Genomic DNA, 12,894 nt, shown 5'->3' on the forward strand with positions numbered 1-12,894 from the left:
TTGTTGTGTTTAAGCATTAAGATAATTAAAATCGTGATCGCTTCATGTTGAACTCGATCTAGCATGGATGATCTCACTAGAATGGGATGGGATTGCTGCACAGGGGAATAGCCCTACACTTAAATAATTTTTTTTCCAGCATGAACATGATTATTAACAAGCCTTTGTTAATAATTTTCTCTGTTTCTTTGTTTGAGAAAAGCTATTTCAGTACTGTCCAACACAAAATCCCCTTTGGTCCACGACTGCGTGCAAACCCGAAACCCAGTTTTTCATTACTAGGTGATAGTTTTTATTTTTTTTTTAAAAATCAAATAGCTTCTGCAGTTCTTATAAGCACAAAACAGCAATGCTGATGAGGCATGATTACTCTTTAATGTTTGTGAGACTAAGTGTTTTAATTTGGAAAATGACTTACACTTGTTATTCCACACATCAGTATATTTGTTTAAAAAATAGAAGCAAAAAATATTTGAGATCAGAGAAGCTTAACTAGCTTGGCTGGCCCACAAGGGATACAGGTCTTTTAAACATGTTTTCTGGGTAAATCAATAAAATGCCTTTTTTTTTTTTTTCTTCCCTCATTTTCAAAACCACAAAAAAGTGCAGAGCTCCAAAGCAAGTCCTGATAAATACCCTGTTGCTAGATTTAACAAGGGAACCATTTACATATGAGACATTCACTGAGGTCCCAATATTGCATGAGTTAAGCTTTAAATATATCCAAGCTTTGCGATTTAGCTAACACCTTTTTGCAAACACAAGCACCTCTGGCAGGGCAGGTCCCCCCGAGGCCAGGGTGGCAGGTAGCCCAAGGGCTGCTCTAACCTCCCCCCAGATCAGCTTTGCCAGCACCTGCACCCTAACCAAGGCTGGCAGCGAGGCACCGCAGCTTTCTGCATGCGGGTATCAGCTTGTCTACAGTCTTCTTGGCCATTTATTTACCATTATGTCGTGTTCCTGGATCAAAAACTCCTTTAAATGTCAGGCTTCACTACCACATTTATCACGAGAGCAGCAGGTAAGAGAAATCTCTATCACTGGTGGCAGCTCCCATTTGGGACAGCTCTGGATTTAAAGCACAGCAGGAGGCACTTGTGTAACAAAAGATGCTGCACAGTGTTTTCACTCGGCTTCCCTCGACAGACCAAATCCTACACGTTTGGTGTAGCACAAAACGCAAGAGGCATGGCCACTTGTGCCTATGTAAGTGTATTACCCTGTATCTGGCTGTACAAATATTTGGGGGACAATTCATTGTTTTTGAGAGTTTAATTAGAAACCATCTTCTGGTTTGGTTCTCTCCCTCCTCTATTGCGTTTGCTGCCACCATCCTGCATGGCCTCATAGCTAGGCTCTTCCTTGTTCAGCCAGAACAACTTCATTTCAGCCAGTTTCATTTTACAGGGGAAAGCAATAGGGGTTCCCCAAAATCCATCTCCCTGAAAACCATGGCCCTGCGTGTAACATCCGACCCCAGTCTTGGGGGGGATCCCAGCGGGGCTGCTCTGGACCGTGGGGTGAGCTGAGCACCCCTCACCCATAGACACCCCCTCCTATCAGCTGTGGCAGCTCTTGCCCCTCTGTCAAAATTCTTTCAAAAAAAGGCCACCTGAGCACACCCCAGGCATTGCCCACAGCATCTGGCGGGGCTCAGCCTCACCAAACCCCTAAAGGCCCCTCTGAAACATTTCTTCAGGGGGAACTGCGTCCCACAGTCCGAGCTGACAGCAATAAATCCCCCAAGAGAGGTGTCAGGCAAACGATGCAGAGCAGAAGTCTGATAAGAGCCAAGCGTGTGTTAACAAACCAACCAAAAAAACAGAAATCTGTGTTCTATTCCAAAAAAAAAAAAAAAATCTGTCCTCAGACCGCTGGGCAGCCTCTGCCCATTCTTTGATGGAAACGGAGCAGAAAGGAGCAGTAATTTGCTAAAAGCTTCATCCATAATGCAAACCAGACTGCGGGGGCTCTGCAAGGGAGCAGCCACCTCGGAGGCTGGGCTGGTCCCCGCCAGGCAGGCAGCGGCCGTGCACAGCCAGCCCCTACAGCCAGAGCCCAGCTCCCTTCCACAGGGCACGAACACTTGCAACGGTTTCTGAAATCCTTGGGAAACAAAACCAGAACAAAAATCCCAGAAAAAAAACAAAAAACAAAAAAACAAACAAAAAAAACCACCCAAAAAACCAAAACCTATCCTGAGAAGGTTTTTGGGGCAGCTCTGGGCCATGCCTACTGTGTAGCCCCTCCTTTGCATTGCTAGCGTGGGCTCACCGGAGCATTTTGGTTCCCAGCTCTCTTCCTAGCTGTATCAACCACCTTGTGGAGATAAGGCACCTTTTTCTCCTCTTCCTTAAACACAAGATGCACCTCCTTCCATCTGTTCGCAGGGCTTCCTCCTTGTTTCACTGGATGTCTTTGCAAAGATGCTCAAGAAAAACACCTGGAAGCAAATCTGACACTCACAGGTCCAAAGGGGTGGAAAGCAAATACTGGGCTGGAGCTGCACAGGACACTGCTTGGGTTTGTGAGCAAGGTTACTCGGATAAAATGCAAAGAAATACCACAACAGAGCTGGTTCGTTCACCCCTCCTGATGTGAGGGGAAGGAGCCACTGCAGGCAACCGCCTCAATTCCTGAGCCGGCAGCGCTCTGCAAGGAGCGCCCCAGCATGTCAGATCAGCTTATCTGCTGCTCAGCATCATTTCAGAAGCAAGAGCTCACTCATCTGTGCATCACATTGCACCAGTTTTCTTCCAAAACAACAAAGTGCTTTTATGGGAGAAAGAGTCCCCCGACTTCCCCCAAATTTCTGAGGCTTAAATGAGTTCCATGTGTTCTGTGCAACTGCTTGTTTCAAGCATTTGGTGCCCAATTGGGTTTTGGAGATTTGATTTTTTTTATTTTTTTATTTTTTTTAATGTCCAACTATGAGAGAGAAGATGGCCTCTGTGGTGGGAATGCAATTTTGAAGCCAGTAAGCAATTGTTTTGGAAGAACATTGACATTTCAAGAAAACGCTTCAGCCTCTTACTGCCTTTATATTCTTTCCCTACCAGTACCATCCCTGGTTGACAGCTGCTGTTTGGATTACCTCTCTTGTGGTTAATAAGCAAACTTCTTGGTTTTTCTCAGTTTTCCTCTGCCTACAAGCCAAGCCTCAGTACCATGTGCCTGTGCCCAAATGCACTCGAAACAGATGCAGATCTACCAGCTGCACTCGAAGCAGGGACCCAGCGGAAAAGCAACACAAGAAGCCAGAAAACAAATCCCTGTTTCAACCAGACGTTGAGCGGTGAAGGACCTTTTCCACCATCTATCCTCACTGTCACCCTCATCACCAAGCCCCTCCTTGCACGAACCAGCTCAGGATAAGGTGGCCAGCTGTGTCCAAGCCATCACCCGAAAAGCTGCTCGTGCCCCATATCCAAAATCTGTCTGGGCAGTTTGGGCAGAAAAGTTCTTGCCCTCGTCGTCGGCACCTTCACCAGACCCTCTCCTCTCCCTGGACAGAAACACTGTAAGAGCAGAAGATAAACAAATGCATCTGCAATTTCTCTACTGGGTGGGATATAAGACAACTTTTTATTTTCCCTGTGGAAGAATTACCTCTAAATCAAAAGAAAAATAAACTGCTGCCATGTGAGCTGGTCTTTACAAAATCATTGTTGTCTCCACATCAGAGAGCCAGTAAACGGATGTAGGAGGAAAATACAGTGGATCTGCTTTCCCTGCTTAAAGATGTTTTCCCCTCTAGGCAAATAATTACGTGAATTGGCCACAAAACTGATATTAAAATAAAATGAAAAAGACTAGAACTACAAAGTTTGCCTTTTAAAATGAATGTTTGTTACTTCTGCCTTTTGGGCGCTTACTGGGAGAAGTATGCGTGCAAATTACTTACTTCACAGGAGACGCTCCTTGAAGTCTGAATATTTATGAGTGAAGATACTCACCAGAACAAACACAGGACTGAACCCCAAGTTACAGTTATGACCCTGATGAACCTAGCTAAGAAAACTAAATAGCCCGCTTACCAACAGAAGCCTTCATTTTGGGAATGGATGCCAATCACATGACACAGTATTTGAAAATATTTCAAGTCTAGCGATGCCAGATGTTAAATATGAAATTTTTAAATTCTGTGCATGCACAACCAACCAAAACACCCATGCAATGTACAAGCACTCCGTGTCCATGCATGCGCTACCACCCAGGGTCTGGAAAGCATCCGCCTACTGTGAAAAAACAGGAAAAGTCTGAGATCCACACGCTCTTCCTGGCAGCCCATGAGATCTGACCACATACTGTGGTCTCCCATATCTCACATGGGATTTCTGGCAGCCCTCCTGAAGAGTTAAACCACTGCCTGATGCTCTGGTTTGGGCACGGAACAACCCTGAGCTACACACGGCTCCTTCTGCGACTCTCCCAGGCTGCACCCTGAGCGTGCCCAAGCAGGACTTGGAGATAATTGCATTGATGGAGACAAATCATCGAGTCATCAGGCAGTCCAAATCCAAAGTTACGTCTACAGTTCTCCTGTAAAAACAGTTTATTATTAATGTCACATCTGGTTTTCTGGTGTCGCCGTTTCCAAAGCGCCTGGCTAAGTGCACGTCTTGGAGCTTTCTGGTAAACTCTGAGGCACCACAACAGGACAGAGGAACTGCCACCAGGAATGGGCTTGGGCACGTGTTCCTCATTTCCCACACATCAGCCTGTCTGCATTCATAATACATTTATGGGTCACACACAAACAGCTTTCACAGACTTTCCCTTGCTCAGTTATCTACACTAACTGAAATACTTAACTGCTGAGTGTTGGTTATGGCCAAGGTCTAGAGCTGCCACCAAAGCCCCTGTCACGCTGCTCCACTGCACTGGGGTCATGCAAGTCAAGGAACCAACTTCCTTCCCTATTACATGTGCTCCTCCAAACCCTCTCCCAGACATCAGCTCAGAAAAAGCATTTGGCTTCACTTTATGTTTTGAAAATTAATTAAAAACAGAGTTTATCATCCTTACAGTTGATTTCTGGCTACAGGCATTACAGCTGACTTCAGTGGGTAACTCTGGATTTACAACACTCTAGCCAAAGGAAGGTACTAGCTCACTGTGCAGGGCTCCCAAAATAAAGTTTCTGAAGATGCTGAACTGCTTTTCTCCAACAGCTGAAGGTGAGGTGAACTTTAAATACATGAGAATGGCCTGTACAAGAATATTTACATTTTGACTGTGCAATTATTCCCCAAAAGGTGTGCCAGCATTGAGCAATGCCTGTGTTATCTCCTTTACCATTAAGTCCATTAATTGATTATATTGGTGTAGTTACCCATCATCAGACAGTGATGCTACTACTCAATACTGAATTATTTTGAGTAACAACCTGCATTACTTTTAAGCAGGCAGAATTTGAAACCCTTTACTCCCCGCCGTCCCAAAGAGTTCCCACTGTTGAGACAGACAGGCAGGACAATGCCTGGGCTCTTTTAGGCAACATGAGTGATTTACAAAATTCAGAAGGCAACCGTTATATGCCAGATAAATGAAATGAATAACACGCTGCTCAACTAAAAATAGATGCTAATATTCAGAGGAAAATGTATAAAATAGAAGAGAACTCTGTTTCATATCATACTTTTTTTTTTTTCCTGCAAAGCCTCTTCCCTGCTCTGCTTTTTATTAATGAAGACATGCACATGAAGTAATTCCCCTCATTAATCAACTTCATTCTTTTGGTTTCTTCCCACTTGAAGTGACAAGCCTCCATTCGGGATGTCACGTAGCGGCATAGCAGAGACCAATTTTAGGGAGGGACGAGTAGCACAGGCGGAGGAAACTCTCAAGAAACAGAGACTCTAGCTTCAAAAGGCCTCTCCAGTAAATGGGAAGAGGGAAGAAAACGGGTTCTGGTGAGCCACAAATGCAGCATCTCACTGGGAAAGAGATGAAATACCATGTAGGTGGACAGCTGAGTAGTTTGAAGGCAAGTAGAAAGCCATCCCTGTGTGGGGCAGGGGAAAGGACAGGGTCAAGGCTGCTAAAAGCATCACCCAACCACTGCTTCTCCCCTCCATACGTTATTTGTCTCCGTTAAACAGCTACATAATGGGAAGATCTGCCTGCGCTGAAAGGTCAGCTGCAAAGCCTACTCGCAGTTCAGCTCTTCCATCTGCTCCTCATTTTCTCTTTTTTCCTCCTACCCAGATGCAGCTGCTTGCCCTGCTAACGTAAGCAGCCGAAAGCCCCGCTGCATCAGCCCTCTGCTCAGCCAGTTCCTCTGCTCCCCTCCCAGCTTTATGAGGGCAAATGCCCCCCGACACACTGACGCACTGACAGCACATCGAGGGGAACCACTCTGCAGCACAGATGCTCCCGGCCTCAGAAAGCCATGGCTCGGGACAAGTCCCAGGGGATCCTGGTCCCAACGCCTGGTTCTGCCCAACAAGAAACACATTTCCCATCGTCGCGGCGGCCGCACATCTGCTTTTCCTCTGCTCCAGCGTGCCCTCATGCAAACCCGAGCTCAAATTTGGGGCTGTGCTTCAGTTTGGAGATGGGGCGGGTAGTCTTTTGGCAAAGCCTAAAGGCGTCACCCAAATTTTCCTCGTCAATCCGATATAAAGGCTGCTGTCATCTCTTCGGAAAAGCTGGCGATGGGGAAGCACCAGCAGTTAAAACTGCAGCGGCTGGTGGCCCTCCTGCAACAGCTGGTGGCCCTCCTCAGCAGCAGGGAGACCTCAGCACACACTTGGACCCCTGTAAAGCCTGGAGCGAGGACAACCAGGGCTCCACCACCACACCCACAATCCCCGAGCAGGGGCTTGCAAACACAGCAACACCACCACGCAGGGCCAACCAAAGGTAGATTAGGTTGCTCAGGACCTTGTCTAGAAAACTGTCATTTTCTCTCCTGAACTGCACATATTTTTCAGCATTTTATAGAGACCACTACGTCTCTAATGAATCAACTGAGCACTGTAATCAGTCTGTAATTACCAATTATTCTGGGATTTCTGTACAAAATAATAATTTATCCTATAGTTTTCAGTTACTAATGTTGCCAGTTCACCCCAGGACACCATCCCCTACACATCTACGTGTTACTCCAGCTCACCAGCACAAAAAGCCAGAGGAACATCATGGTGTCCTGCAAGAAGGACCATGCAGATGTCAGATGAGAGAAGTGACCTGCTGGGTCTCCTCCACCTTTGGGGTAAAGCACTCTGCTTCCTCCCAGATGGTGTTTTAGGTGCTTTTATTTGAAAAGGACTTCCAAGATGAGTGTTTTGGCATCAAAAAGAGTAAAAGCATCCCTACTGACTTCATTTGCATCCTTGCAAGCTCAGGGGGTGCAAGACAGGCTCTCAGACTCGGAATATTTGCACCCCAAAACACAGGAGCTTATGATGATCACACTGCCACTGTTACCTTGTGCAAATTACACAGCCAAGAAAAAAAAAAAATTGCAGGTATTTTGGACAGTAAATATATCTTCTGCCTTCCTCTGCCCTCAGCTCTCTAGAGAGCACTCACACACACGGACTCACATTCAAGGTCCTGCAGAACCCAAATGATGTTCAAGATAATGGCTCTTAGATTGGCTCTCCAAGACCCTTCTGCCCCCCAAAAGCAGGGGTCTCTCAGCAACTAAAGTGAGAAGCAGGGCAAGTCACAGCCTTCTGCATTGTTCACCTGTCACTTGGGTCCAGGCAAGCCCACAGGAGCCACCTCTGCCCAACCTGGGCCAAATGCAGTTTCCACCGTGTGTAAGTGGAGAGCAGAGTTTTTGTGTTGCCATTTCATTATTCGTTAAATGCAGTTACAAATCTGGCAGCCCAAGTTTCATCCTTCCAACATCAGCTTTCCTCATCTGTTAGAAAATCCCCAGAATAGATTACATTATTGCCCTGGGGGTCAGAAATGTTTTAAAAGCCTCCCTAGCGCTGCAATTTAAAAAGAAACAGAACATTTCAGAAAGGACAATCTTCAGGCAACCTCTGAAGCAGCCGATACGACGAAGGCACGCGTATGGCAGCGTGAGCTCGTGCCTCACCATGGATATCAGAAAGGCTCTTTTTTCCTTAACCTGCCCCTAATATCAAAAGTTCACATTAAACTAATTATCTGCACAGTCTTTGTCCTTCTGTCAAATTTGGCTGAAATGGGTCAAGTTCAAAAGTTACTGGGGAAAGAGAAGAGAGACCGATCCATGCAGCCCTTAGCCCATAGGAACCTACACTGAAATTCAGGCTGAGCTACGTGCTGTGATCCATGTTCACTGGGGTATCAAAACTAAGTCAAACAAGCCCAGAAAAGCAACAAAACCCAATATTCTTCATAGCTATTATGGTAATGTTAGTAGGATATGGCATACGCCTAAAAAAGAGAAACTAAATCCTCGCTGGGATTTAAAAAATAATAATGAACCTACAGAACTTCATAAAGAAGAAACTGTTTCTGCTGTAAAGTTTTACTGTAGGGCACAACCCCCTCCTCTTAAGATGTTAACTACCAAAATATTGAAAGCATCTTATAAAAGCTGTTTTCTCTTTGGGCCCTGTCTCCAGGGCTCTGGATCACTTCAGCCCTTTAAAGCTTGCAGCTTGGTTATACCCCCACAGCTCACAAATAAACTCAAAGCACCGCTGGCCAAGAGATGCACGTGGGACCACACCTACCTCTGACACCAAACACTGTTCAACATCCACTCCTTACTTCTGCATTTGTACATATCCACCTCCTGAAACAGGAGCTTATTTGATCACCCTGAAGGGGACTGAATAATTACATCAATTTGACTACGGAACGGGAGGTAATAAAGCCTGTCTACGTGCTTCTGTTGAATAAGAGACTCAGACTGGCTTTATGTTTAGTTTCCTCCTTCTTCGGGTATACGTATTGCCTTAGAAGTGCAATTATTGTCACCTCCTTATCAGATAGCGTAGCCACAACCATACAGGTGTAGTAATTCAGTGTTTGCTGGGTTTGGCTCAGTCAGTTTTGCAAAGTCAGGAATAAGACCAGCTGCACAGCTCGCCTGGACTGCAGGTCCTGGGGGAAGGAGAGGGGAGGAAAAAAAAGCCTTTCGGCGACATTAACACCACTTTCCCAGTGCAGATGTGGCAGCAGGCCACTGCCAGGCACCAACACCACACCCAGGAGAGCCAGAGCAGCACCAAAATCACTCACCAGGAGCTGGGACAGGCACAGTGCTGGGGATGATGCTCTGTCCCAAGGAAAATTCCATATTTCCTCCCAGCGTTTCTGGTGTTCAGAGCTCTGCAACTAAACCACACGCACAAGCTCTGCCAGAGTATGACTGACACAGAAAAGAAGGAAGGGGGAAAACCTGCCACAGGCACTGCTACTCTAGCAGTGGTTAGCCACATCCTGCAAGAGCAGAAAACCACCCTAAAACTGCCATTAAACAGCCCAATTAGAGCAAACTCTCCCATTTTCATTTCTAATTAATTAAAGTTTTCATTTCCAACAAACTGCTTGTGCATGAGTATGTAACCTCCTTGCTCCAGCACCTCTTCTGGGGCCTAGCTTGGCCATGCACCCCATGGGTGCTGCAGCCCCATCCCAGGGGGTGCCGGTGGGTTCTGGGGGGTCCCGGGGGGCTGCTGCGGGTAGGTACCGCCTGAGGGAGACAAACCACCGCGCTGGGCCCCTCACTCCCATGAAAATCAGCAGCCCCATTTGCTGGCAGGTTTTCCACCCATTTCCCCTCATCCTAAACTTAATTTACTCAAATCAACTGGTGGAGCCCCAAGTGCTTTCACATCACGGATGCAATGGCAAAACAGGCTTGTCCTATAAAACTAACCTCATCTCACAGCTCTCCCCTTCTGGGGATGGTGCTGCTGGGGAAACGGTGATGTCTTCCCCAGGGAGGGTCACAGGTGTCCGGGGAAAATGAAAACTGAACACAGCTCTATTTCCCTTCCAATCCTCCTCCCTTCAGTTCCAAGTCCATCACACACAGAAAACTCAACAGATGTTTCCATGGTTTAAGGGCATTCAGGGGGAACCAAGCCAGCTCATGAGGTGGTGGAGACACGGAGTGAGTTTTCCTAACAAACTCCTTTAGGGTATTTAAAAAAAAAAAAAGCATCAGCCATACAAAGGAGAAGGTTAATTACTTTTGTTCACCTTATAAATAACAACAAGGCAAATAGGGAAGAAGCCCCTTCCAGAGCATCAGGCGGGGCAGGACTCACTGCACCCACTCAAAAAGCAGGAACAGAGCTGGAAATGTGCTGCAAACACAGAGGATCTACACGGTGATTTTTAGCAACCCATCACACGGAGCGCATGGCACGGGAGTCCCTCCCTGACAAGCCACGGAGCCCCTTGGAGCCGGAGCACTGCGGCCATCCAAGTGCACTGATGGGGACTACGGGGGGCAGCCGGGAGGCTGCAGCTTGGGATGTGGCCAGAACAAGTTCTCCCTCCTCCCGCAGAAAGCAGCTCAGAGCCTTTAACAACTCCAAGTTACTAGCTTTATTTCACCCCCAGAAGACACCTCCCTCTAACACAGAAACACTTCTGGGGTGCCCATAGGGAAGGGCAGCGACTCCAGAACTACCCTTCCTCCTCCTCTTCCAAACCTCTGCAAAATCCTCGCTGACAGGCTCAGCAGGACACCCCTGCTCCCAGAGATGGGCAAATGAGGACTTATCAACACCTGAAGCTCTTTTACTGGCATCCCCAAACTTCGCCACCTACAGCTGTGAGTGGGACAAACCCTAAAGCCTTCACTAACCTTGCAGTCCAGTGAACTCTTAGGCAAGAGCGTAAATAATACCATGAAACGGCTCAAGTAATTCAGCCCCATAAACATTAATGGAGAATATTGCCCAGGCTCCTTAGTTTTAAGACTAAATCCCTCAAAAGCTATCACTGCTGAAGGAGGAGGGAAGAAGGGGAGAAAAAAAAAAAAAAAAAAAAAAAAAATTTAGTGCCATGGAAAAGATGGAGAGGACCATGGAGTGCAGATTAGAAGAGAATAAAAATAAAAGGAATAGCAGAGTTACCGGGTAACCGTCACGTCCTGACTGCCCCTGTGGTGGGGGAACAAGTGAGATAACAAATCAGTCAATTCACCCGTAGCAGCATGACAACATGTAGCAGCAGGCAGGAGACGGGGCCATCGGCTCCCCAGACAACCCCAGGACTAAACTTTCTTCAGAGAAACCCCCTCAGGGCAATTTTCCTATCAGAAAGGCCGCACATACAGCATATTTCCACCAGATTTTGATCTTGTGCTTCTCTTTAGCTACTTACCAAGGCTTTTGCCCACTCACACCCATCTCTGCTGCCCGTGCTCAGCCCCTGCTGCCCCCAAACCAGGGATGTGCATGGTACCCACTAGGTCCTGGCCACAAACCTGCCCTGGGACGTGGGCACCGAGAGCTACGGGAACACCCAGGTGCTGGGGAGAGGCCGGGGAAGCTGTGACACAGCTGAGCCAGCAGCCAGGACACCCCCAGGAGCGATCACTGGGCTTCAAACTCCTGTTTTCTTAACTCTACTTTTTTTTCCCCCCTCTTTTTAAAACTTGATTCAATGAAGGTTTTCCCCCTCTTAGATCCATTGACTTCCTCAGAGGATGCAGCTCTCCCAGCTCACCTCTAAGCTTTGCTTTAGTTTGCAATGAAGCAAAAAGAAAAGCCGCGGGGAAGGACCTTACTGAAGTTACCAGCAACACCCGCAAGATCAGCGGAATAAACCACAACCCATTCAGGATATTTCACCTTTTCTACTCTCCTTAGGCAGGGGGGTGTCCCAAAGGCATCTAGAGCTCTAGCTGCCATTAAACATACGGTGAGCTACAGCAGAGGAGCCTGCTGCAGGCCAGACGTAAGGCAGATTCCCAGGAAGGAGCTGTTAAGTATTAGCTGGTACACAAGTAGGCAGTAAAGCGTGTGTCTGGTACAGCAATGTCATCTGCTACCATGAACATAGGTTATGTCAGCATGCTGCGGATGCACAGTCAGATTCATACATTTCTTACGGCATGAAATAGCTCTGGCAGCCCCCTACATGCCATGGACGGGGGTTCTCCCGTCTTCCTAAGTGCCCCTGCAGCTTTTAATGCCTCCTGCAGCCCTATGGATCCATCCAGAAACAACACTGACTTCAACAGCCACCTATTTAACAAATTAGTCTTGGGATAAAGCGTACAGTGAGATTTTTATGGAGACGTATGGCACTGGAGCACACACAGATAAATAGGAAACACTTGTAACTCCCAGCCCTCGCTCGCTGGTGAGTTCGCCAGCCAGCATGCTAATACATAAAGTGTTTGTTAATATCTGGGACTGTAAATGTTTAATTACAGTCTGTGGTAAGTCTATCCTTCAATTGTAGAAATTTCCTACCCAGCATGTGATTTTAATACCCTCCGAAACAGAGGTTTTATAGCACATGTGAGCAGAATACCCCTTACTCACAGACAGGACGATAAATCATCCAACAGCCACAAATCCTGTACCACAAATTCTAATAATTTCATATACACAACTAGCTTATGACAGCCAAAAAATAAAATACCAGAACAACTGCTACTAGGGAACAACAGAATGAGGATATAGTTTTAGCAGAATGCGATGCTGTGCATGTAAGATGTAATCAATTCCTTATGGACAAAATCAAAAACCAGAAGAAACTAATAGAGTTAAATACAGTACTGTTGAAATAAAATAATATTGTGGTTCTGTGGGTTCTAGAACTTTTATTATATATTATGTTTAAAGAAGTTTCTGGCAAATACTGCTTATGCTAAAAATGCAGTATTTTTTTTTTTTAAAAAAAAAAAAACCAACTAAACCAGGAGTTGCCTTTTAAAGAAGGGCAAGGACAGGGCGGGGAGGGGGGGGGGGG

The 12,894-nt window shown here is 46.5% G+C and overlaps 1 protein-coding gene across 1 annotated transcript in view; it reads right to left on the minus strand.

The window, feature by feature from the left end:
- The window catches only part of COL23A1 (collagen type XXIII alpha 1 chain), a 190,774-nt gene that overhangs the window by 32,589 nt on the left and 145,291 nt on the right, over window positions 1-12,894 (minus strand). Inside the window, exon 4 of the mRNA XM_026858064.1 lies at window positions 11,045-11,072. Coding sequence (XP_026713865.1) covers window positions 11,045-11,072 — 28 coding nt within the window. The remainder of the gene's footprint in view (window positions 1-11,044; window positions 11,073-12,894) is intronic.

This window comes from Athene cunicularia (genome assembly GCF_003259725.1).
Source record: "Athene cunicularia isolate RWA chromosome 13 unlocalized genomic scaffold, athCun1 chr13_part1, whole genome shotgun sequence".
Taxonomy (NCBI): Eukaryota; Metazoa; Chordata; class Aves; order Strigiformes; family Strigidae; genus Athene; species Athene cunicularia.